The 27,590-nt window shown below is 35.8% G+C and overlaps 1 protein-coding gene across 7 annotated transcripts in view; it reads right to left on the bottom strand.

Moving 5' to 3' along the window:
* The window catches only part of NAV3 (neuron navigator 3), a 595,128-nt gene that overhangs the window by 53,953 nt on the left and 513,585 nt on the right, over nucleotides 1–27,590 (bottom strand). For all 7 annotated transcript variants that reach the window (XM_058741945.1, XM_058741948.1, XM_058741947.1 and 4 more), the window contains 6 exons: nucleotides 26,625–26,785; nucleotides 20,918–21,106; nucleotides 17,493–17,545; nucleotides 11,265–11,288; nucleotides 8,647–8,724; nucleotides 985–1,068 (listed from right to left, as the gene is read on the bottom strand). In XM_058741945.1, the coding sequence (XP_058597928.1) occupies nucleotides 985–1,068; nucleotides 8,647–8,724; nucleotides 11,265–11,288; nucleotides 17,493–17,545; nucleotides 20,918–21,106; nucleotides 26,625–26,785 (589 nt within the window). The remainder of the gene's footprint in view (nucleotides 1–984; nucleotides 1,069–8,646; nucleotides 8,725–11,264; nucleotides 11,289–17,492; nucleotides 17,546–20,917; nucleotides 21,107–26,624; nucleotides 26,786–27,590) is intronic.

The raw sequence follows: 27,590 nt of genomic DNA on the forward strand, positions 1-27,590 counted from the left end.
AGATTTTGGATCTCTGAAAATTAGATGAAAACTGGACATCTGCTCAGATCATGCACATATGCAGGTTTTACAAATGTTTCCATACAATTTTAGAGACTGCATCTGTCTCTGACACCCATCCAAGGACCCAGGTTAGGGCCAAAATAACGGCAGAGAGGTAAGTTACTGGTTACCCCATGGAAAGTGTCCATACTCTTTCTAGGCAACGTGAACCTTTTTGATATGTCTGCCTTGTGACCTAAATTCTCTGTTTCTTTCTTTTTAGAATTCCTTCTCCCACTCTGTAAAAACCCGTCAGGTTTATTTTAAAGCTTTTCATATAAATTAGCTTTACTTTTCAAAGACAGCATCCCCAGATGCCAACTGGTCCTTGTTAGTGCAAATGACCCAAATCTTCATTTAGCATTCCGCATTTCTAAACTTCAGCTCAGGATCAGTGTTTCAGTCTCATCTCACAGATGCTGTACCCTGAGTCCCTTTACTTTGTAGAGTCCTCACTCTCCTCCAGACTTCCTCACACCTATCTCAGATTATAGCCATGGTCCATAACTGGGTTTACAGACCATAAATTTGTGAAAATTCTTGTCAGACTGTAATTCTTGTCAACTGCATAACAAATTGTTCCTGGAATATTCTAACTCTTCCCCTATACAACTGCTTCTCTTTCTTAAAACATTTGGTATTCTTTTAATGGGTCCAGTCAGAAGTGAAATAGATGGCCTAGAAAGAACTTAGCGTGTGCGTGTGTGTGTGTGTGTGTGTGTGTGTGTGTGTGTGTGTATTCTAATATAGATGAATCTGAATCATAAGTCTTTAAAAATTAAAATCTGACAAGAAAATGTGTTATCTTGTCATTGTTTCAATCTAATAAGGAAGGGATCTTCTGAAGCATTATATTTAAGGAGCTGCATCTCAGGCATTGTTTAAACATCCTATGTAACTTGCTGTCTTATTTGAATCCCCTGTGGTGATTCTTGAACATACCTTCTGTTCCGCTGTCATAGTTAGACTTTGCAGTCGACCAGTCATATTCCCTAAACTCTTTTCAAAAGCTGCTACGAGGTGAGCCTGTGAACAAAACGGAAGGAACACATTTTAAATGTCAGGACCTTATGCAGATGGATGAAAACTCTTCATTTTATAAAATGCTGAATTTCAGGTGTTCTAATTCTTTAAATACTATGACCATCTTGGTTAGCTCTCAGTGATGACTCTCCCTTAACATCAATCTTTATTTATATTCCTAAACTTCAGTTTAAATTCAGTGTTTCCATTTCTTGACATTTAATGTGAGTTCAACTTCTGAAAAGGGATGGCATTTTGCAAATAATAACACCTTCCGGCCTGCATCTCACAGAGGATTTGACACCCAAAATGCTGAATAAAGTTCTGAGTTGCCAAGTTTTTAGACTTCAAGCTCAAGGGGAGGTCACTGCAATAGTCAATGGACAAATGTTTCTCCTTTTTATACCTGCATGATGACCTTTGGAGATATTGTTAGTTCCTTTATTGTAATGACACTCTCCTTCAAGTGTCAGACATCTGCTGACAGCTTTAACATTATCTTTCCTTTTTTTGTGCTTACAAAGAATTCAGTCGAAAAGAGTTGTCTTCATTCTCCAAACTCTTTTTAATAAAATGGCTTTTATTTCTACTTTATTCCCTTCAACTAAGGAAGTGCAGGTTGGCCGGCTAGAAATAACACTCAGTCATATTTTATTTAAGTTTTCATGGCTTTCGGGTTTTATTTTAAATCTCCCGGAATTATACATATTGCTGTATAAAACCATAACTCTTATGATTAAGAAGTATTTGACAATCCTACAGCTCTAAAATAGGCCCAATTCTGTCGACATGCCATTATCCAACAGCTTCACCCACAGAATATTAAGCACGAAGAAGAGGTCCTTCAAGCTTTCACGGTAGCTTGAGGAGAGCTATAGGGGTGTTATCTCACACTCATCCAATCTTATTGTGCCCTTACAAAGGTACAATGATGGAATATTTCACAGCCTACGTCTACAATGAACTATGTGTGGGAAGAAATTTGGCAATCCTTGGCAAAAGATTAATTCTTTGAGGGAAGGGAGTAAAAGGACTTCTTAAAATACTTCACCTTGTAACTCTAGCAGAGCTGAAACGCTGAGGTAACTATTATCAGATGAATCACAGGAGTCCAAGGAATTAGGGCACTAGAAACATTCCATTATTGGTAACAGCTAGAGGTTTATTTCATTATTAATAATGACTAGAGGTTTATTCCATTATTGGTAAGAGCTAGAGGTTTATTTCATTGTTGCCAACAGCTAGAATGTACAAGTCCCTTCCATTAGCGTCACGACACAAAGGTGTCTTTGTTCTTAGCTCTGAGCTTATGCTGGGCTGGGCTCGGCTCCCTTTCTTTTCCTGACATTGCTATATACAGAAAGATAATTGGTGGAGAATACTTCTATTAATCTTCAGTCTACCAGAACAACTCTTTATTCTTTTTCCACTCCCTCTTCTCTCTTTCTCCCTCCCCCCAAATTGTCTCTCTCTCTCTCTCTCTCTTTCTCTCTCTCTCTCTCTCTCTCTCTCTCTCTCATACACACACACACACACACACACACACACACACACACACACCCTTGAGAGTTATACTCCAGGGTTCATTAGCAAATTTAATTGGAAAAATAACAGTCTTTTAAAAAAAGGAATAGTAGGGGAGCCTGGGTGGCTCAGTCGGTTAAGCATCATGACCTTGTGGTCCATGAGTACTGGCCCTGTACCGGGCTCTGTGCTGACAGCTCAGAGTCTGGAGTTTGCTTTGGATTCTATCTCCCTCTGTCTCTGCTCTTCCCCCACTCGTTCTCTCTCTCTCTCTCTCAAAAATGAATTTAAATAATTTTTTTAAAAATTAAAAAATAAAAAAGGAATTGTATTTTGTAGTTTAAAATGTTTTCAATGGCAAGGAATATCATTACATCAGACTTAATATTTCAGAAATTAACATAAGGTTATGTTGTATTTTCTCTCACGCGTAAACTTTTTTATTGTGAAAAAACTTCCTGCCATATTAAAAGTGAACAAAGTGAAAATGCAGCTGTAGTTTAAAATGTTTTCAATGGCAAGGAATATCATTACATCAGACTTAATATTTCAGAAATTAACATAAGGTTATGTTGCATTTTCTCTCACGCGTAAACTTTTTTTTTTTTTTTTTTTTTTTTAATTTTTTTTTCAACGTTTATTTTATTTTTTGGGACAGAGAGAGACAGAGCATGAACGGGGGAGGGACAGAGAGAGAGGGAGACACAGAATTGGAAACAGGCTCCAGGCTCTGAGCCATCAGCCCAGAGCCTGACGCGGGGCTCGAACTCACGGACCGTGAGATCGTGACCTGGCTGAAGTCGGACGCTTAACCGACTGCGCCACCCAGGCGCCCCACGCGTAAACTTTTTTAATGTAAAAAAAATTCCTGCCATATTAAAATTGAACAAAGTGAAAATGCAGAGCTCACTGGTTCATCAGTCACCAGCCAAGTCCAGAAATTGGACATTTGAAGATGTTAGAAGTTCTCTCTTACCTCTCCCCTATTACTGTCGCCTCTCCCTGCCCCAAAGATAACTACCATTATCGCAACATTGGTGGTAATTATTGTCTTGCTTCTCTCTATAGTTGCACCACTGAGCTTGCATTCCTAAACACTATGTTTTAGCTTTGTCTATTTTTAAAACTTTCAGAGTGGAATCATATGGCACAATTATTTTGTGACTTTTCTTTTGCTTAACATTGAGTTTCTGAGATTCATCCAGTGGTAAGCAGCAGGAGTTAGATTTTGCTGTAATGCATTGCTCTATGTGATTTATAATGTATTTGCCTATGATTGACCATTTTGTGCTGATTCTAGTTTAGATGATAATCAATAATCATGCTGTGAGCATACAATAGGTTTCTAAATCCTAAAATAAAATTGCTCATTTTCTTTTAAAATAGTGAAAATTCTGGCCGAAAACCATTGTTAACATGTACTAAAAGAAATGTAAGAATGTACTCAATATTGCAGTTTTAATTCTCTCAAACAACTGTAATGCCTAATTATTGGATGTAAAAACTAGAAGAAAATTTATACTTTACCTTCTATGCATATTTTATCAGTTGAACGGGAGTTAAAATGACAAAGAATGTAGGAATGTGAGTAAGCTGAATAAATATATTGTCTGTATTTTGTAGCTATAAATATATTGCCTATAATTTGTAGCTGTTAATTAATACAAAATGTTCACTATAAGAATGTCAGTTTTCAATCTTTGGAACATTGCTACTCATTAATTATTCATAAGAAATGTATAACTGGTTACCAAAGAACATTTTGAGTCACATCGTTCTCCATGAAAAATATGTTAGAGGTTATGTTAGTGAAATACTGCTTTTAAGTTTATTTGTCTTGGCTTACTAACTTTGTTACTTTGAAGGTAATAAAAGGATAAACTTCTCACCAATTGGATTAATGGAAAGACAGTACAAGATACAAATAAAAGAAACTAAAATGGAAAGTAAAACTGATTAAACTATAGGACAATATATCTTGTCTGAAAACCTTAACAAAATTATGACTTTTTAAAAATTGTGGATTTTTAGAGGGACTACTGGTCATGATTTACTTGGGTCTTACTTCTCCATTACCAGCTGCATAATTTGAAAGCCAGAGTAAAATTGTGTCAATATGATAGTGAATACATCCCGATGTGTGTTAGGTGAAGTCTGTCAAGGTAATAAAATAAGCAAGACTGAAGAGTAGTTACGGATGGTATTTCTAATACATACTGACTTCAGTTTTTGAATCCTATAATACAATCTGAATAGACATGTAAAGAGAATTATCGTACTGCTAAACAGTAAGATGAAATATTATGAAAAATGCCTGCATTATATTTGTTCCCCCAGAATTTAGTAATGGTCCACCAACCAAAAAATATACATAGATTTTTGTGGATATATATATCTGTGACTTTACTTTTGAAAATCAATAGATGAACTGAAAATAAATGAAACTATCATAATTAAGGTTTCACATTTCTTTTACACATTATAAAATTGTCCCTTCAGTTTTTGCCATTGTTAGTATATGCAAACTGTTTTCTGTTAAAGGAGATGCAGAAAAGCAAGAGTAACTGCCAGGTTATATAAAAATATTAAATAAAGCAAAAACAAAAACAAAAACAAAAACAGGACACAATCCTAAACAAAATAATATATTTGAGATTTTGGGCTAAAAGACCAATGTGCTGAAAGGAAAAAAAAGTATCTTTTGTTTTGTGACATGTTCATTCAGTGGTACCTTTGAAAAATGGTAATAATAACTAGCCTCAGCACCTACTTCTAGATGATCTAAGAGCTTTGTACAACAAAATATATTAGAACATGAAGAAATGCTTCCCACATGTCTTGGCTGCAGAAAGGTGTGAGTGAAAGGCCAGGGGGCACCTGACTGTAAGATGTGACTATACATTTGCAGCTGCTTGCTTGTGGGGCTTCTGTTTTCTTCCTGTGCATGTGTGGGGTATTGATTTAGCGAAAGTCCGACAACATGCTTTCTTTCCTTTCCTTTTTTTTTTTAATTTTTATTTATTTTTGAGAGAAAGAGAGAGAGAGAGCTTGAGCAGGAGAGGGACAGAGAGGGAGACACAGAATCAGAAGCAGGATCCAGGCACTGAGCTGTCAGCACAGAGCCTGATGCAGGGCTCAAGCCCAGGAACCCTAAGGTCATGACCTTCAGGTGATTTCAGAAGATTTATAAAATGCATTATGAAGTAAAAAAAAAAGGAGCATGAAAAACAGGATATAATTTTAGGCTCCTTTTCATGTGCAACAAGTTTTGCTAATGATAACATAGATGTAGCCAGAGGAAGCTGGATACATTTGGAAATTTTCTCTAAGACTAGCACTTTTTAAACAAAATTATCTATTTGACACTACTTCCTCTAATTCTGTATTCATTCTTTTTTTTTTTCATTATTATTCCTTGAGGAGATATTATAGATGCTTTTTCTTCTAATAGCACCCTTCCTCCATGACATTTTAGCACCAGAGATATGCTGGATACTTTTTTATGCACTCCATGTATATCTGTGTTTCCATGTATATCTGTGCTTTGTGCATAAAAAGAGTAAGTTTTTTTTTTTTTAACCACAGAAAAACAATTTTCACCCTCTGGTGGTCATATCAATGCTCAGCTGAGAATATGTGAGCCAAAGTCATGAAAACACATCAGTGAAAACAGTGTGGTATGCATGATTAAAGGAGAAGTGGTAGGTAGCCAATGGCTGACAACTTTAAAAAATTTTTGCTCCCTTTCTAAACAATGGCACAGAGTCAAATTTCAGGACTGTTCCCTTATGTTAAAATTTGGTTGCTCGTGTGTGTGTGTGTGTGTGTGCGTGTGTACAAGCCTTTGCAGGTGTGTGTTGCATATATGTATTCATGGGAATAAAAAGATCAAAGTTGAAAGGATACATAAGGAACCAACAATCGAATGTTACACAGCCATACAAAAGAATGAAATTTTGCAATTTGAGACAACATGGATAGACTTAGAGGGTGGTATGCTAAGTGAAATAAGTCAGACTGAGAAAGACAAAAACCATATGACTCCACTCATACATGAAATCTTAAAAGAAATGAACAAACAGAAGGCAGAATCAGAACTGTAACTACAGAGAACAAATGGATGGTTGTCAGAGGGGAACGGGGTGTGGGGGTGCTGGGCAAATAGGTGAAGGGGAGAGGGAGATACAGGCCTCCAGCTATAGAAGGAGTAAGTCACAATCATAAAAAGCAGAGCATAAGGAATACAGTCATATAGTCAGTGATATTGTAATAGTGATGTAATGGGACAGATGTAATGGCACTTGTGATGAACACAGAATAATGTATAAACTTGGGAAATCACTATGTATATAGTGATATAGTATATAGTATATATATAATGTATAAACTTGGTAAATCACCTGAAACTAATGGAACATTGTATGTCAACTATACCCTCCCCCAAAAAAGAAACCAACAACCATGTTTAGGAAGGGAGTGTCTGAGGGAAAAAAAAATATACACTTTTTATTGCATCCATTTTTTTAGTTTGAGTTTTCCTTTTTAACAGAATATTAATATAATGCCTTTTAAATGGAAATAGTTTTAAAAATACTGTGTAAAAGCCCAAATTCCATAATGTATAGCAGACATTTATCATCCTAACATCTGAATATATAAACCTATGCAAGAGACATTTATGAAATAAAATAAAATCCTGAGTAATCATTAAAGACATCTGTAAATATCTTGACTCTCCAGTCCATAGGGTCTATCATCGAGCCTTCCTCATTGCAGATAAACACAATTCATGTGTTTCTGGCATTTACATTGTAATATGTTCTCTGGGTGCTGAGTCAGGAACCTAGACTGAGTGTTTTACAGTGTTATTCATCTAGCCTATAGTATAAAATTTATAGTTGCTTCTGAACTATTTCTTTAAGAATTATTCTTAAACATAAAATATAGGTTAAATAATTCTGTCCTCTTTCCGTACTGCCTAAAAATTCTCTAAAACCTGCCATTATTTTTAACAACCCCCTAACAACATCGATAAAAATAAATACAGCCAACCCCAAATTAATTTGATTCTTCCCACGTTGAAAAGATAAAATCAATTCAAATCCAGTGCTGAAATGAATACATGGTGGGTTAAAAAGACTTACTTCTATACTGTGGAAGTTATATTGCACAATAATTTTTATCCTTAAAATCTCTCTTAATCAGCTCGTACCCCATGGGCCTACACCTGCTCTCTCTTGCCCTGTCATGCTTTGTCTAGGAGATAGAAAACCTCAATGGAGAGCAGAGTGGTGAGGCAGAGGAAGGGCCCAGAGCTACACACTTCAACTGAGCAGATTAATGTTGAGTGCAGGTGGCAGGGCGTATGGCAAAACAGTGGGAGCTTCCTTACCCCTCACTGGTGTTTCTAACACTAATGTTCCTTAGGACCAGGCACAATGTCACAGGCTCTCCTTTCTTATTCTGCATCTATTCTGAATATTCCTGGCACATTGAAAGATATTCAATAAATGTTAATATTTATTGATGGTCTCATTGGCATCATTTTTGCCACTCTCAGCTGGTCAAACTGCTATGAGAAGACTGCCCAGGTTTTTTAGGGAACTCTCTCTCATTTCCAATATAGCTTGGATACCCAAATGTAGACCTAATTTTTTTATAATTAATTGGGTGCTTAACTAATTGCCCAATAAATTGTGCTGAAGAATGCAGGCACATAGAATTTTTTATCTTCCAAAGTTAATCGCTGTCAACCACCAACTGTATTGTGGTTTGAAAAATATCTACGGAGAGTAATAAAAATAAGACATAAGAAAAGAAATAGCCCTTGTAACTCTTACTAATGTTTCCAACCTAAGAAGAAACAAAAGCCCTTTAACCACGTCAATTTGGGTTTACATTTTATTACTCAACATGCAGGGAAGTTTACGTTTGTATGAGTGACTGAAGTCTGTTTTATTTTTGGACACTTAAAGTTTGTGAGGCTGTTACTAAAATTATTCCATTTACTATATAAAAATCTATTCTAATACATCAAAAAAATCAAGAGTGACTTACATTTGCTGAAAGTTGAGATGTGAGGGTAGCAACTTTTTCTTGCGATGCAACCAGCTCTCGACGCAGTTTATGGATTTGCTGAATGTAATTAAAAAAAAATCAATTCAATATGCTAGTGGATTTTTACTTAAAACTAAGAATTCAATCCAAGAAAGCAAATACTATATTCCACTCATGCAGCCCCTTAATTAGTGTATCAGCACCAATTCCTGAAAAACCAAAGAAATGTGAACACTAGCTATACAGTAACAGTCAAATACCATGTATAAGAAGAGAAGTAAGTGACTATGTTCAAGGTCAGGACTCAAATTTGCAAATTAAAATTTTTTTAACATTTATTTATTTTTGAGACAGAGAGAGACAGAGCATGAACGGGGGAGGGTCAGAGAGAGGGAGACACAGAATCCAAAGCAGGCTCCAGGCCCTGAGCTGTCAGCACAGAGCCTGACGCGGGGCTCGAACTCACGGACCACGAGATCATGACCTGGCTGAAGTCGGATGCCCAACAGACTGAGCCATCCAGGCACCCCTCAAATTTGCAAATCAAAGGAATGTACTGAAAGTTTTAGCATGGAGGTTAGCATGGAGTTTTAGCAAAGAAAAAAAATACTTTTTTTTTGTTTTTTTTTTAGTATGTGCTTTTAAAAATTTTCTAGTTTGGCAACTTCCCAGCATTAGACTATCCCTTAGCCACTGAAAGTTGGCTCCGATCCAATGTGTAATGATTTCATATTTGAAAATAATTTTATTAGCTGGAGTTTTAATGGCTAACATTCTGAGAGACGCCTTCCCAAAACTTTATTATAATGCCTTTTATTCATTGAGTTACTATTAGCTCAGACTAAAAATGTTTTATAGATTAACCATAGCTTAAGAGGGGGAAAAATCAGTAATGCTGTTCAAATAATGAGATAAACCAATAAAATAAATGTGCTAAAATGTCTACCTCTTTAGCTAAGTTCACACTGTACCAAAACTGAACCAGAGGAAGAGAGTAGTTCATATCACATTTAAATTGTTAATGTAAGCACTTTCTGCAGTTAAAACTGTGTCTCATGTTGCTAAGAAATGTAAACAGCGATTATAAGGGTAAAACATCTACAGTCATCTGAGACTAAGTCTACTGGTCTACTTCTGGTCTCCAGGGATTTTAGTTACTTAGATGCCAAACATTCTACTCTAATTCTTGTCCTTTCTTTAAAAAGAAATCTTCTATTGTTGTGGTTGGACTTTTGGAATACTGTCTCAGTTTGAAAGAGCATTCTTGACACAGTTCAGCGTCTTCTCCCCCACTTTTTGGCAGAAAAGAAATGGTAGTCAATGTTGAGAGACTCTAAAGACCTTGTGAATTTTAAGCTGGAAGCTGGGACGGTGAACATTTATATAATTTCAGCAAATGTGATCCCATTTCACTCCAGTTTTTTTTGGTAATAGATACACTAGCCCCCAATAGCATTGCACTGACTTGCATTCAAATGATGATGACCACAGACAGTCCCAGAAAACAGACCATATACTTTTTCCTAAACCAATACAAACTTAAGGAGCCTTTCTCAAGATAATAGCCTCTATTACATGATCCTTTACAAATTAACCCAGGAAACCTTAAAGGAATGGAAATTATTTTTTAAAAACCATGATCCATTAGGAGGCAGAGATGACAAAAAGGGGAGATGGGTAAGGACTAATCAGGCAAATAGGCAGCATTTGTTTATCTCAGCAGCCATATTACGACCGAATTAGCACTGTCAGGTCCATGCAATGTAAATAAAACACTTTAGGTTTTTTAAAAAAAAAACAAACTAACTTTTTGGTCTAGCAATGATAAAGATCAAATGCTATAATCAATACTATTTCAGTACTTTTAAGCATAGCATAAATTTTCCTTTAAGGGCTAATAAGGGCAGAGATCCTTTGCAAAGGCTATTGCCAAGACATTGATTTTCTCTGTGGTCTGACTGCCTCAGTGTAAACCAATCAAATATCATTACCACACCTTGAATAAAGTCCTAATTAAAGTCCTCCTGCTCTCCTTGGATAGGAAAATTCTTTTACAAAGTGAAATAAAAAGGATACTCTCTCCAGGTTGCAATCTGATTGGAACATGATTGAGACAAAGTGCATTTGTGAAATGTGTGTGATTAGAACAATATACCACACTAGACATGAAGCGATGATTAGAGCGGCAAAGTCCCGGCATGAAACAGATGGACTGTGATGCTGGTAGCTTCTGTTATGGAGGTCTGATGCCTAAGGTTCAACGGTTTCGTTAATCCTATGCAGTTAGTCTCACAGGCTTGGGGAAAAAAGACTACAATGAATTGGAAAGACCACACATTCATTCATTCATCAGATCTAATGAGTGCTTACTACTACAGGCAAATTTTTGGTTGTTGATCTAAAACTCCATTCTAGAATGTAAGAGGTAAGTTTGCTTTTAAAAACTTCCTTTCATTTTCCTTAAGAGTAAATATCCGAGACCATTTATCAACTAGAGGATCACTTCTGTTGGCAGTGCTGGAGAGCTATGCTACTGTATCACACAGCCCTCTAGTGGTACCTTCCTTTCATCACAGATGTAAACAAAGAGTGGAATATGAAAATGCTACAAATTTTACCTCTGAATGAGCTTTTTCTTCAGCCTGTAAAAGACAAAAGGAAAAAAAATTAACTATAAGTGACTAATGTCATTTTGCTCCACAAGTATAAATGTATAATTGTACTGTATTAAAAATATTATGATCCAACCTAAGACTATTTATAAATTATTATTATTATAGTAAAATACATGTTAAAATTTCATAGTATTATACATTATTGTTATATTTATACTATACTTACATGTTATAAATATTAGACTAATATTCTATTATTATAACAGGAACCGTTAAGATTGCAAATGAGTACTTCCTTATATACAAATGATAAAATTTTTTGAAAATGTAGGTTATTTGATTCATGGATACATAATATGCCTTAAAAGCAAAGTTAGAATTAAAAGACAATGTTATTCTAAGATTCAGACCATAAGCAACAAAAACAAAAGTAATCATAACATTTCACTCTAAAAAAGATGGGTGTAGGAAAAAATGAAATATTGGACTTTTTCATACATATTAGAAAATACACTCCATGGTATTATAGACATCATCGGCCACGACTTGGGAGTCAGAATTTTATTCTGTGATTTACAGATCATAAAAATGCCAAATAAAGCTGGAGGGAAAATATTGACCTCTACTGATAACTGGGTAAAATCACTTTATTAGTTTCTGTCTTCTTTCATTGTCGCTAATGATTATTAAGTTTACTGAGCTGCAAGTCAGCAAAACATTAAAATTCCCCACGTCAAGATGGTGATGAAAGTGGCTGACAAACATCTTTGGTCATACACATTATGCAAATAAGGACTGCTTTAGGAAATTGAAGGCTGTTTTGGACTCAGTTGCAGAAAATTCCCAGCTCTGTTTTTCTTCTTTGTGCTGGGCTGCAAAATGCCAGAAAATGAGTTATGTGCACCATTACATTTGGGAAGCTCCCTTATTCTGGAAAAAGGTGGAGAATGAATAATACCTCTGAACAGTACAAATCTGCTCATTGCGCTGATCAATTTCGAAGTTAAAAAATTTTTAAAAAATCTCATTTCCTATCTTTCTTTTGGGGACATTTCCTGGTTGATTGATACAAAAGTACCTGAACCACTTTTTTTTTTTTTTTTTTTTTAGAAAATATACAATAAAACAAAGTAACAACATAAACATCAAGGTATTTTTTTATGCATAAGCATTTTTCAGTTTTCCCTTTCCTGTATTTTCTCTACTCTTAAAAATAATGTACCGTTAGTAATATTGTGTTGGAATAACAGAGTGGTTACATAGTAAAATCCTAATAGCCTTTATAAGAAAACTGTGTTTTAAAAATAAATGCTAACATAAAGCTTGAATATTTTACATCTCAATTTTAATTTTTAAGTGAAGATTTTATTTTTTAATTCTAATAGTTATAAGGTTTCCTCAACAGTTGGCATTTGAATCAGAACTAGGGAACTAATTTTAAGATGGAAATTTCACCTTAAAGAAAGCTGGAAGTTATTTGCCTTAAGATATATGGCACAATTAGCTATGACGATTTGTTTTCCCTAGAACTTGGCATGTTTATTGCCACTATATTTTGCCCAAATCCTGCTTCAAGGCCTGCTAGCATTATATAAAACTAATAATAAATAATTTGTAGCTTAAAAAATGCAATGCATCCTATTTAACAAAAAAGTCAAGAAAGATATTCATCATATTTCTCATTAAAAAAAAACCTTGAATAAGTTATTTATAATACTCATAAGTATAACCATTACATATTAATTCCATATGGATTGTATATAATGATTTTTCTCATTGCTATATTTTCACAACTATCTTTTCCTTTAATCTTTGCCTTCTTTCATACCTCATGGCTATTAGTACTAGGTAGGTGTTACCATAAAGTGGAAGCACTGAGGCAGAATATTAATATTATACTTCTTTCAGCAATTCAGGCACAGAATTAATAACATCATGAAGGAATATGATTACTTGCCATTTTTAAATGATGGTTTTGAACCAAGTTCAATGTCTGGAGAATGGTAGACAGTATAAAACATTTTGCCTAAATAAAATTATATCAGATGATTCTTTACTCCATAAATCATTAATTAGCCTTTCATTCACCCATTCAAATTTACTAAAAAAAAATACTTTAGTATTAGTTGTGTGTTAGGAAATATGCTAAAGGGATCCACAACAAACCAAACATGGCCCCTGCTCTTATTAAATCAATATAAATTAGATTCCAGGTACAAAAAAGATTCAATCAAGTTTTTAATATACAAGTCCAGTCAGAAAAAAAAAAAAAAGCTATTTATTGCAAGGATCAACAATTTCAGTGCTTAAAAGGACCAGGAATATAAAGAATATAAAAGGCTCTGGGAATTAAAAAAAAAATCATACAGCCTCCCTAGGCTTTTATTTTACCCACTTTTCATAAAGATACAGATAGTAAGGAGTATGTCTTTCCTTTGAGAAATTAAACAGCACAATAATAACTAAGAACCCGAACTCAGCTTCAGTGTCAGGAAGAAAAAAGGTTGTGGAGGCGGGAACCAGCCTGAGAACATACTCCAGCATCTAAAGGGATGATGCCGGGGCGCCTGGGTGGCGCAGTCGGTTAAGCGTCCGACTTCAGCCAGGTCACGATCTCGCGGTCTGTGAGTTCGAGCCCCGCGTCAGGCTCTGGGCTGATGGCTCGGAGCCTGGAGCCTGTTTCCGATTCTGTGTCTCCCTCTCTCTCTGCCCCTCCCCCGTTCATGCTCTGTCTCTCTCTGTCCCAAAAATAAATAAAAACCGTTGAAAAAAAAATTTAAAAAAAAAAAAAATAAAAAAAATAAAGGGATGATGCCAAGTGACTGTAAACCTGGAGGAATTCATCTCAGTGTTACTAGATATTCAGGTTACATTAAAAAGAACTTGGAAATTTGAATTTTTAGATAAAAGCTCTGGATTTCACAGTGTTGGCTTGGATTTTAAAAGAAGCACACAAACTCTAAGTGTGCCAAAGGTAAGAACTTGGCAGATCAGATTAGGCCTATGATATTTTTTAATGTTTATTTATTTTTGAGAGAGAGAGAGAGAGAGAACACAAGAAGGGGAGGGGCAGAGAGAGATGGAGGCAGAAGCCGAAGCAGGCTCCAGGCTCTGAGCTGCCAGCACAGAGCCTGATGTGGGGCTCGAACTCACAGACCGTGAGATCATGACCTGAGCTGAAGTTAGTCAGATGCTTAACCGAGCCACCCAGGTGCCCCTAGACCAGGCCTATGATTTCTGATCAATATGCAAATTCCCTTTCTGCTCAGGAATATACTATCAGGTGATAATCCTCAACTTTACAACACAATACTTTTGAAAAATTTACCAAACTGTAAGTTGTAGAAGCGTTAAAAGATCTATAGGTAAAGAATCCTTCCAATGAGACTTGTTAGATTGGTGATTTTATAGGCAAATGTTCTTTGCAACAGGCCATTGTTATTAGTTTGTTTTAATATCTTGAAGTGCAATACATCCAGCAAAATATATAATTCTGTAAGTTGTATAAGCCTTAATGTTATATGGATAATGTTAGAGTAAACATGGTTTATACGCATGGTTGACGAGAGCAGTATTTTGTCTAGTAAGAGCAGATAGTGCCTAATATACTACTTAAAAAAAGAACTTCTTCTCCCCCTAGACACTTGAATTATTTGATGAAGGAAATAACCATGCACAGCTATGTTACTACACTGCGTAAATTCAAAAGATGCAATTCACATCAACTATGATATAAATGGTGCTCCTAGAATCACTGTGTATCAAAAATTTATAATTTTTGTTATTTTTGGTATACAACATTTCTGGTCTTCCCTAATAATTACACAAAACCCTTGAGACAGATGGGATAGATCTGGCTGTTGTTTTCCAATTTGATTTTACAGGTATAGTCCAAAGAAACTTAGCAACTTTTCTGATGTCACACAGTAATTGCTGATAGAGTTAGGCAAGAATGCAAATCAACTGAATCTTGATCTAGAGTCCTTAAGAAGGCATGAAAAATAATGACAAACTGACTTTTTACCTCATGGTTTAAAAAATACTTTCACAGATATTTTCTCATTGTCAGTGGAATCTCGGTGAATGATAATGGGGGACTGAAGTCAGAATGACTCCTCATCATCTTTGATTTTTGGTTTTTCTTTTTATTAGTCCTCCAAATATGCATTTATTTGAATTGTTTATAGGTTATTTGTGAACTCAAGAATATAATTTCCATCATTTTCAGGACAACCATGTACGATCTCTGTGGCTTAAAGACCTAATACATTCTTTTCACACTTAACACAAAGGTATATTTCATTTCCAAGTTTTGGCATATAGGTATATGTATGTAGTCACTTTCGTCTCTGTTCCTATTACATATTGCACTCTTACTACATACTCCTCCTGTATGCTTTCTGATTGTCCTTATCGTACGACATCTACTACTTATCTACAATTATTAAAATGAAGCCCCTTGTTCCTTATGAACCTGCAATACCCAATATAGAAGCTACTAGACATACGTGCCTATTTAAATAATTTAAATTAATTAAACTTAAAAATTCAGTTCCTCTGTTACTCCACACTTCAAACAGTCAATAGCCACATGTGGCCAGAGGTCACTGTACTGGACAGTGCAGCTAGAAAACCTTTTTATTGTCGCATAAAGTTCTACCGGACTCTGGTACATACTGATCAGCCATCTGTTTTCCCTCAAACCAAGCTCCTTTTCTTAAATTTTTTTTTTCAACGTTTTTTTTTTTTAATTTAATTTAATTTTATTTATTTTTGGAACAGAGAGAGACAGAGCATGAACGGGGGGGAGGGGCAGAGAGAGAGGGAGACACAGAATCGGAAACAGGCTCCAGGCTCCGAGCCATCAGCCCAGAGCCTGACGCGGGGCTCGAACTCACGGACCGCGAGATCGTGACCTGGCTGAAGTCAGACGCTTAACCGACTGCGCCACCCAGGCACCCCATCAAGCTCCTTTTCTTCTGGAATCTTTCTCAGGCTGAATGAAGGCAGTTTTATCCAAATGGTGGTTTTGCATATATTTAAAATATTATGATCATGCTGCATCGTTTGATGCTTTGTAGGGACTTCGGCCGCAATGCTTTAGGTCAGAGGTCATCTCCTGAGCACACAGCGGCCCCGGGCCAATGAGGAGGGTTAAGTGTTAACACAGTTCTTTTATGTGTTTTTGCCAAAACATTTCACCTTTCTACTTCTTATCCACTTGCCTAAAGGATTAAATTTAAACAATAATAGTGATTTCTTCATTTACAGAGTATAATTGGCAAATTTAATCATGAAAAGGAGACATGATGAGAAAAATATTGCTTTTCCCAGTAATATTTCTGATCTTGTGTAACTATCCAAAGCAATAAATATGTAAGATGAGCTTATAAAATGAGGGCCCTAACATTTAAGCCTAATGAAATGAGTGAAACAATTAGCGTTGCCCATCAGGCTTAATTGCTCAGTGATGGCCAAGACTGAACTTTTTATGAACCTCAGCTCTGGCTAAGAACTATTTGCACTGCTGAAGTCTCAGTGAGATTCAGTAAATGAAATACACTTCACTTTTACTTAGGCATGAAGGAACCCTCCTATTAAATATAACATCCTATAGATCTTCTTCTTTTTTTTTTTTTTTTTTTGCAAAAAAAAATGAAATTATATTAAGTGGACAGGAAGCTCATCTTGGCAAAAACAGATTATAACTGCACACATCAGGAAAATAAGTTGAAACATCGGCATTTTTCTCTTTGCAGAAATAGTTTTAAAAATCATTCTATTTCAGAAGGTATATATTTTTAAGAGTCTCTAGGCCCTTTACGCCTTTACACTTTGGCACAGAGGAACTTGAAAAATTAAAATAAGAAAATGGAGAAAATACCATTGAAGAATTACCAGTCATGGCTCAGAGAACCAAACAAGGAAAACCAGTCAATATTATAAATTTATGGGAGAGTACATGGTTTCAGCGATTCCTAGTTATACCCCAAGAGGTTTTATGAAACTCAGTTTTTCATGCACTCATTGATTTTAATAAGTACACAAAAGTCCAGTGAAAGCGCATAAAACTGGGCCACAGAAGGTCCGGGAAAGCACCCGCCAGCTATTGGTTATGGTAGCTGAGCGTATGCTCTCATTTCACTGTGCAACTTCTGTGTAAATGTCAACCTATTTAATCACTGTGTGCTTGGCCGAGGCAGAAGCTCCTTGTTAACAACGGATACTTACTGTTGAGTAAAGAGAAGAAGTGCTGGAGACCAGTGATAATGAAGAGCCGTGAACTGGAAAAAGCAAAAACGAACAAGAGGTAAAATAATGAAGCGTGTTCAGAAATACCCGGCCTTTGCTAGAAAGTGGAGACTAGGCAATTAGGGAAATAAAATAATACAGCTAGATACAAAGATCTGAGAACAATTCTCCTGCCATTTCTTGGAGGTCAAAATGTTGAGACATGGGAAGGTCCCATACCTGTTCTCCTAAAATATCTCCCTCATCATGTTACGGAGAGGATTTGGCCAATACAAGCCCTGTAGGCATGCTGTTGACAGATTCAAAGTTACAGTAAACCTCCACATAATAAATTACCAGAAAATCATGGAAACCTAAAGTTGCCATAAATTTATGAACTTAAAAAAAATCTCTTTATTTTATACATTTTCTTTCTTTATTTCATTTCATTTATATACAACAAAAGGTCCATTTTCAATGTTTTTTCTCCATATACTTTCAGGGACATAAGCATTTTATTTAACTTGCTATTTCAACATTATCTGTAACGAGTTGATAATACTCATTTAAATGGAGAATTATTGTTTCTTTTGTAGTTTTAGTAATAGAAAATTACTTATTTCAAGGTGGTGTCTCAATGAAATTAAGAATGGAAATTGGGTACTGGCTTTTATCTAGGTATACCAAAATAACATCGTAGGCAAGTGGTAGACTGCTTTGTATTTCTCGGCAACTAATGTGTTAAGCCCAAAAGGCAGATAAAATTGTGCTTAATTATAGTTATAGAAAAGCCCTTCCTCTTTTCATTGTGGGATAATATAAAGTTATTTCTGCATACTCATCCATTAAATAGTAGTTGGTCCCACCCAATGTGACAGGTCCTTTCTGGATCCTGGGACTATAAAAATTATGACACAATCCTAGGAGCTTGAAAAGAAGTAGAAAGATATTCAACTAAGAAGATAATTATAAAAGAGTAACATAAATACTACTGAGAGCAATACAAGGGGTACAGCAAGGACACAAGGGAGGTGCTCACAACCTGGTCTGGAAAGGCTGGCAAAGCCGTGCAGGATTGTGGCAGTGTGGCTCAAAAGAAAGGGATGAATTTGAGGGACATCAGGAAGAACCTCTTTAAAACTGACTGACTATAAATGCAGGTCAAAGAGGAAAGAAGGACAACCCCAGATCTCCAGCTGGAGCACCTCCTACCACTGTGTGAGATGTGCAAAATGTTAGTCATCTAAAGAATACAAAACAACCAAACAAAATCCCACATTCTTTCAACCTTAATAACACCAGAATGGACTAAGATTTTCAACACGGTGTACAGAAGGCAGGCGGGCAATGAATTGGGAGATCCCATTTTTTGGTCTGTTCCTGCTACTTACTATTTATAGGTCTATGGACTCCTAGTTCGTGGCACGTTCCTGATCTTCACTGTGAGCATTGAGCAGGAAGGGCATCAATAAAGCCCTTCCCATCTCACTAGTTCAATAATCCCTTGATTGCAGACCATATTGTAAGAATAATAATTGTTCAGTGTTCAATGGATGGGCATCAAGAAGCCATCTTGCCCACTCAGGGTGCTATTCAGCCATTTAGATTATTTAATCCTCATACACAGAAGGCCAGACTTTCTCAGCATATGAACAGTATTCTATCTATAAATGAGCACTCTAGAGAGCTATCAGTATGCTTGGCAAATTATTTTCACAGTATTGTAAGATGCCTGTCTGTGAAGAGAGTGATAGAATCATCTCAAAAAAGCTATGACTTTATATTGCCAATTAGGTCAATTCTATCTATTCTGCCACAATCAGCAGACTCTCTGGATATAATCCACTCTCTGTCACAATGAACTCAGTGGTTTGCTTAATATCACAGAAGGTAGTGGCAATGGTGGTCAACGAAATTAGGGCCAGCAAATTAAGCATACAGTGGTGGCCTGAAAACATTACATCAATTTTCACAGCCATCTAAACTTAAAAAAAAATGTTTATTTATTTTTGAGAGGGAGAGAGCACGAGTGAGAGAGGGACAGAGAGAGGGAGACACAGAATCTGAAGCAAGCAAGCTCCATATGGGCTCAAACCCATGAACCATGAGATCATGACCTAAGCCAAAGTCAGATGCTTAACTGACTAAGCACCCAGGTGCCCCCATAACCATCTAAACTTTTAATCAGAAAAGACTCTAAGAAAGCAGGAAGGTGAAAGAGAAAGGAACGAAACTGTTCCCTAACTTTGTTTTCATGACAAACCTGTAAAATTACATCTGCAGGAATTAGGACTGATAAAGTTAAAAATCCTGCACAAGTTCATACCACAAATAAATGGGTGGCCAGAGGCTTAAAACCTGGTATGTTTTAAGATCTGGAGTCCTTCTTTTCTATGTTATTATTAAGGACTAGGATAGTTGTCTGATTTTATGTCTGATTTTATTGTGATCTGTTCAAACTTTTATGTTTACCTGTATGTTATCCATAGCTGATATGCTTTATAATATGTGTGCCACAATTTTCCTTTATGGATACTTTAAAAACTCATTCATTAAATCAAAGAGGAAGTCTCTCAAATATTATCAAATTTCACACTTGAGATTATATAGTTTAGAAAATTATATATGTTTAAATATCAATGAAGCCTTTTTCAAATAGAATTTTTATAAAATATTCACATAGAACCTTATTGCATTGGATAAGGAAATGAAACTTATGAAGCAAAAGTAGACATAATATGAATTCAAATATGATATGATAACAGAAATTAACACCAGAGGGAGTTTCTGAGAATACAAGTTGTCAACGTGTGGTAGTTTCATAAGATAATTTTTCTGGTTTATGTATCTTTATGGTTCTTTAACTGAGATGTCAAACAAAACATTTGCTCTGATATTTGACACACCAGGACAAACAGGCTCTAAAATTATGAAGCTTTCTTTATGAAAACACTGAATTTATTCTGAACTATTCTAGAACCAAGTAATAATCAAAACAATTTTTGGCATATTTGCAAATGCATAGAGAAACAGAAGGTAATTGGGGTGCCCGAGTAGCTCAGTCGGTTGAGCCTCCAACTTCAGCTCAGGTCATGATTTCAGGGTTCGGGAGTTCCAGCCCGGGGCGGGCTCTGTGCTGACAGCTCGGAACCTGGAGCCTGCTTCCGATTCTGTGTTTCCCTCTCTCTCTGCACTTCCACCGCTCTTGCTCTCTCTCTGTCTCAAAAATAAATAAACACTAAAAAAAAAAAAGAAACCGAAGGTAATGCAGACTCAAACTTCTTCAAGCTTCAGGGCTCCCTAAATGAGAGTTATACTTACTCATTTATCTACTCTTCAGAAATCCTTGTGATGTGTCTGATGTGACAGTTTTCATCTCTGAGTTAAATAAAGTTAACTCCGTCTTTATTTCCCCCTTCGCCTACCTTCTTCCATGCTGTCTCGGAACGAGCCTGAATGACTGATGGCACGTGGCCTTTCTTCCAGAGATGTGGCACTCCCACAAAGCTGGGAGTCATCGTAGAGATCGAACGAAGAGTCTTGGGCTGGGATGCTATTTGAGCGCATCATGCTGGGCCCAGGAAGGTTAAATTGAGACAGATTGGTTGGGCTCACTGAAAAACAAAGCACACACAGCCTCATTATTCTGAGACTTGGATAATGAAAATAGTAGGTTGATGGAGAGTGAGAATGTGACCCCAATTCTACAGAAATGTGATTTTAACAGGTGTCTCTATTTAAGGTAGGCTGAGAGTCTGCCTCTGAAATGGTCGATAACAGCTTCAGTGGAGTCCCTCTTTCCTCCTAACACTTTCATGGCAAGCAATATGTCAATTTCTAAAGCAACATTAAACAAAGCCACCAAGCAACCTCTCCTGTTTATGCTAGAAATACAGTAACAAGTATATTCTGCTGGCAATTAAGAAGAAAATACTGCCTTCATAGAGTCATCAGGTTTCTTTTAGAGAAGAATACATCTGGGAAAAACAAAAAGGAAAAGGAAACACAAGGAATCCAAATTTCCCAAGAAGATCCTTTTGAAGTTCCCAACCAAAGACTTTGAGTCATTTTGAGTTCTGAATTTATGTCAGTTCATGGTCAGCTCCATCACTGCTATCAGAGTTAGGTTATAAGAGAAGAAAATAATTTTTTAATGAAATGTAATATACATGGCATTTATAGCTCATCATAAGGCGAATCAATCACTTTTTCTGCTGTGTCTAAGACCACAGTGCCATAGTAAGACTGTCAGAAGTACAAACCTGTTATGTTTCCCAAGCAGTACCTTATGTTCATAATTTGAAATACAAATTTATGTACTTAGTGCCAATTGCCAGAGTTCTAATAACACTCAATTTTTTAGGCCAAATGATGGTCGTGAATTTAAAGAAAGATGTGATTGACTGAATGTACAACTTCTTTTGAAACAATACTAACTTAAATGTGGAGTAAAAGCAAAGCAGAAAATTAAGAAATATATCATAAATGCTCATATTTAAGACAAGCAAACTGTTGTAAGTATCTGAGGAAGCAGGCAGGAACCTCTTAAGCAATCACAAAAGCTGCTGGGTGCTTTCAAAGCCTTAAAGAATTTATGTCATTGGCTTAAAATTCATCTGATATCATTTCAAAATCTCCAGGGTTTTTTTTGTTTTTTTTTTGACACAGGCACTACATTTCTTAATATATAATGACTGGCTTTCAAAACAATGTAAAATAGGAGGCCTATATACTATGAGGTAGACAAAAGGGAATGCATTCTATTTTCCACGCACTATGCTGAATATTTAATAGATATTGATGAATTAATACACAGAACAATCCTCTGATAGAGCAGTTGTGGACTGGATTGAAAAAAGGACAAAAAAGGAAAGAAATACAAGACTTAGAATTATATTGTGAGTGCATATTACATATAATAAAAAGTGAAAGAAACTATGGATTTGCAAAGTGTATAATCTGTAGGAAAGAAGGAAAGAAAGAAGGGGGACCAAGGAGATAGAGGAGAAGGAGTGAGGGGGTGGGAGCGAGGGAGGGAGAGAGGGAGGGAGGAGAGGGAGAGAGAGACAGAGAGACAGAGAGAGACAGAGACAGAGAGATTTTTTAGCCAGCAGTGACTAATTCAATCTGATTGCTGACTGACTGCCAATAGATAACACTGAAGAACATTCTAGACTTGAATATTTATGTTTAAAGTACCTGGATTGGAGTAAATCATCCTATTCTATGTTCACAGTATGAACTGTCTCTTTGCTAAATGAATGAAATATTCAACACATTTATAAATAAATGTATTATGTCAATACATATCTAGAGGTTAGAAAGACATCTTATTCACTATTTGGCTTTGCATAATTCTTACCAAAATGGCTGCAGAGCTAGCCAAGTAAATTGTCCTTCTATAATTTCAAAACATAGGACTTAACTCATTCAAGAAATAGAAATGAGGATTAGAGTGAATTTTAAAGCAACTAATTTGCCTTTACAAACACTTTTGATAGTGTATCCCTTGGAACTATACCCCTATGCTATTTAAGAATGTTCAGTTAATATCTATGACAGGTCTGATTTTTTGGTGCTGTGGTTGCATAGAAAGATCAACATGGCATGGCCCTGAATGCAAGAATGGCCACAGGGGGTGGAGGAGGGGGGCTGGGCATCTGACTGAAAAGTAGAAAAATTAATATGTGAATAAACCAAGAAAAATTATAAAATAGAAGACAAAAATATGATGGAAAAAGAGAATTTCTATAATGGGACACAAACTAGCACAAGCCTTCTAATGGTGGCCTTGCTTCCCAATTGTTTCAGGCAAATATTCCAATCTCTACCCTTCAATTTCTTCACAAATTATAAATTAAAAAAACGGGAGAATAAATGACCTCTAGGACCCATTCAAATCCAGGAGACACATCCAAATTTCTAAATAAGAGAGATGTAGATGTGACAATATATTAGAGAAAAGGGACCCACTGACTTTGCCTTATATTTCAGAGCAAAGCCACTTTTTAAATTAAATTAAATGTTAATTAGTGGTGATTTGAGGAGATAGGAACTAATAGAAATATGGAGTGGGTTTTTAAATACCTCAGAGTCCCTCGACTTGGCTACTATATCTTGACATATTAGTTACTGGGTTTATGATATTATTTTAAAATAAGAATATTCAAATGAACGCTAATTTTAACTTATTTTGTGGAATCTGGGACTCTAAGAACTAGGTAGAGATTCAAGAAAATTTTATTTGGGGCGCCTGGGTGGCTCAGTCGGTTGAGCATCCGACTTCAGCTCGGGTCACGATCTCGCGCTCCGTGAGTTCGAGCCCCCCGTCAGGCTCTGGGCTGATGGCTCGGAGCCTGGAGCCTGTTTCCGATTCTGTGTCTCCCTCTCTCTCTGCCCCTCCCCCGTTCATGCTCTGTCTCTCTCTGTCTCAAAAATAAATAAACGTTAAAAAAAATTTAAAAAAAAAAAGAAAATTTTATTTGATCTTTTAAAGGAAGAACTTCAAAAGTCTAATATATCTCCATTTAGGTAGTTTCTGTTACGGGTGGGTTTAGACAAGAAGCTAGAGATGTCATAAGAATTTAACTAAAAGATGAATAATTGAACCATAGGTAGATGTCTCCCATCTCCAAGATTCTATGCTCTCATGAGTACAGAAGAATGGGGTTAATTCTAAATAGCTTGAAAGGTGAATATGGAGAGGGAAATAGAAACTTCCCACACAAAGTTGTTTATAAACAATCCTCTGTACGCAAAAGGGTCCACAAATACATAGGTGAGAGGCTGATAGTAATGCTCCTACACGCTAAACCTGCAGCAAGGTGAGAAATAAAGCTGAGTAATCGTCACTCACAGCAAGATGACAATGAGTCTCACCAGGTTATGAGATGCCTTGCAAGGACAATGATCAAGAGTAAATAAAGTTTCATCCAAAGATGTATTTTGCTTCCTAAGTTATTCCGATTTGTTCTCTTGAGTGGAACAGTTTCTATTATAGGTAACATACATGCTGGGAATTGCACACAAACCAGTTTACTTTGGCAATAGCTTATGGTAGTCTACATAGAATGCTGTAACTGCAGTTCTCTTAAATTTCTGTTTGTTATATGTGACTTTTTATGGCAATATTTCTAAAAATTTTATCTATTAATATATTTTAATAGGTAGGAATGATAAAGAAACACATTGCAAATGCTGACTGTTAGTAGTAATCAGTTGCTGATCATTCAGAAGAGATAATGTTCAAATTGAAAACAAATGATGACCAAAGCAAAATGCAAGACAATGGAACCCATATTAAAGTTAAAAAATTCCATTTGGTGTATTTTTATAAGTTTAATGATAAAATAATCCTTATTTATGATTATTTTAATAGTACCCACTGTTTTGCCTAATATGTTGGCATGTATGGGAAGGTCTTCCATCATAAGTATCAATGAGTGAAAATATTGAATATGAGAGTAGAGGCAGTAAGATCAATTTGAAATCTACAGCTATTGTCTCTGATAATGTAAGGCATGTTTTCTAATAAAAATGATGAGGTAACAGAGTCTATCAAGTCTTATACTCTCCTCAGTTTTGGTATACATTAAATCAGTCCCTCATAATATAACCTAGGTATTATGGGTCCATTTCACAGTTGAGAAAATTGAGGCTAAATGACTTCGTTGAGGTCAGACATAGTAAGTGGTGAGGGTTTTTTTTTTTTCCAAATAATAATGGAACAGATGGCTTTCATCAGAATAATATAAATGAAAAAATAGTGGGGTAAGGATTCAATTACTCAAATTAACATCAGGTATTAAAAAAGAATTGTAGGAGACATAAGATACCTAGCAAACAGCATTCCAGGTGATTTGGGTTTGTTGCAAATGTTGCATAAAATTAGAGTTTATTTCATATTTCTAGGACTCCATAAAAAACCTTTTCAATCCATTTTTGAAGTTAAAATTTTAAGCTTCTTGCTATGTTTTAGAGTTATAATTCAAAGTAAGTAAAAGCTATACCATTCTTTGCCATTATGAGGCAAAGAAGTCTCATCACCCACCGTGTAAGTATATATGTGTAGCAACTTTGTGTCTAATAGGAATTCATTAGATCATATGGAACCATGACTGAAATAATGGTTTCTCATCGCCAGAGGCTTATTCTGTGTAGCAGGAAGAGTTACAAGAGAAAAGAAATAGCCTTTGTTGTTCTCACAGGACTGAAAATGTTTGTCCTCACAGGACTGAAAAGTCCAAACTACTGAAGAATTTGGACAACCGGTGGGTCCGTTATTAGAAAAAAAAAGTTTTGAAGCAAAAAGAAAAAAAAAATGAGACTATACGTAAATGTATAGAACATAAATCTGTTTTTAAAAGCATTGGCTCTATCAAATTATAGCTGGTACGTTTAGACTTCTTTCTTTATTTTATCATGCTTCCCAATGTTTTCTGTGACATTTACACAAATGATGCTATAGGTCATACAAATGATGCGAAGCACACAAAGTAGCCCAATGGTTAAATTATCATTTTTTTTCATTGTACTTATCCAAAAATGTTCCCATGGAATTCTGTTTATTTAAAGGACAGTTTTAGCTTTAAAATGGTATTAATTTTGACCACTTTTAAAGAAGCGATCTTAGAGTCATGGAGTTATGGGGTTTTTTTTTCTTTTTCTTTATATTTTATGCTTCTCTACAAAAGTATGAGAAATTCTTCTAAGGACTTTAAAAAAACATTTTAAACAAAAAATAAGGAGCTTTTTTTTGGTTTTTAAGAGGACTCTGAGAAAACTCCACAGGCTTGAAGTCAGGTGTTCTGGGATCACTTACTGCTTGAGTGGAGAGACTTTTCTTTTTTTTTTTTTTTTTTTTTTCTCTTTTGCGTAAAATGACCTCTCTGTGCCTCTGGACCTAGGCTGTAAAGTAACAACAGTAGTACCTATGTCACATTGTTGTCATGAGCAATAACCTGCATAACATTTGGGAAGTATTTTGTGAACAGTAAGCCATCAAACAAATAAAAGGTACTGTTGAGGTATCTTTGTCTTGTCTTTAAGTGAAGAATTTTTAAGAGATTCGAGGACTCCTGTGAGGGTAAGTGGTGAAAACAACACGATGAAATTGGGTTTAGGCTATTTTACCCAAGTTGGAAAAGTGGTATTTTCCTGTCGCAGAAGATGACATGGCAGAAGGGGAGAGCAGAGGTGACTGGTTGCCAGCATCCTGCAGCCCTCCAGTGGAATGGGAACGCAGCCACTCTTTGCCCTCTTCTTGGCTGGCCTGCCGAGACGATGGGGTATATCTGCAAAACAGCACAGCTAAGACACGTAAGCACATCTACAAGGGCAAGGCAATACCAGGACAAGAAAACAATTGAGAGGAGCTTACTATTCAGATTGAACAACATTCTCCAACAGATTGAATCTAATTATAATTGCTTAGTTCTTCCAGATGATCTGACACCATCTGTTTGAATCTCACAGGAAAAGAAAAATAAAGGATTTTGAAAGGAAAATTATGCTTCTGTGAGATATGTAGTTGAAAATCATAAGCAATGAGCAGACAGCCAAGTTAATTGAGAAGGACTCAAAAGCACAGTGCTTGGAAGGATGTGAAGAGGGTGAAAGCATGGACTAAATATGACAGACAGTGGTAGGCCAGAAGCCAAGAGAATTGAAGTGATGGATACAGAAAAGCACAGGAAATGGAACACAAACTGACAGAAATTTTTTGGAAAAAAAAAAAAAGAAAAAAATTAAAATAAACATTAATTTCATTAAAATGCCACTTGACATCATGTCCAGATTTTTTTAAAAAAGAAAAAAAATGGGCTCACTTTAGTGGAAAATAGATTTCTGAAGCAAAATATTGAAGTGGAATAATTAATTACAAGCTGTTTGCTATTACTCAGGGACTGAAGAGGGAAAAAAGATAACAGGGGAAGACCTATTTGGCCAGTGCTCATTTTCACCAGAGTAAGTAAGTTCTTAGCATCAAAGAACAGTCAACTCATTGTGTTCATATGTGTTATACCTCTATTCATAGTTCATTTTATATCCTCTCCTCAGATAAGAGTGTACAGTAAAGGATGGCCATGGATTAAATTT

Source organism: Neofelis nebulosa, chromosome 8 (genome assembly GCF_028018385.1).
Source record: "Neofelis nebulosa isolate mNeoNeb1 chromosome 8, mNeoNeb1.pri, whole genome shotgun sequence".
Lineage (NCBI taxonomy): Eukaryota > Metazoa > Chordata > Mammalia > Carnivora > Felidae > Neofelis > Neofelis nebulosa.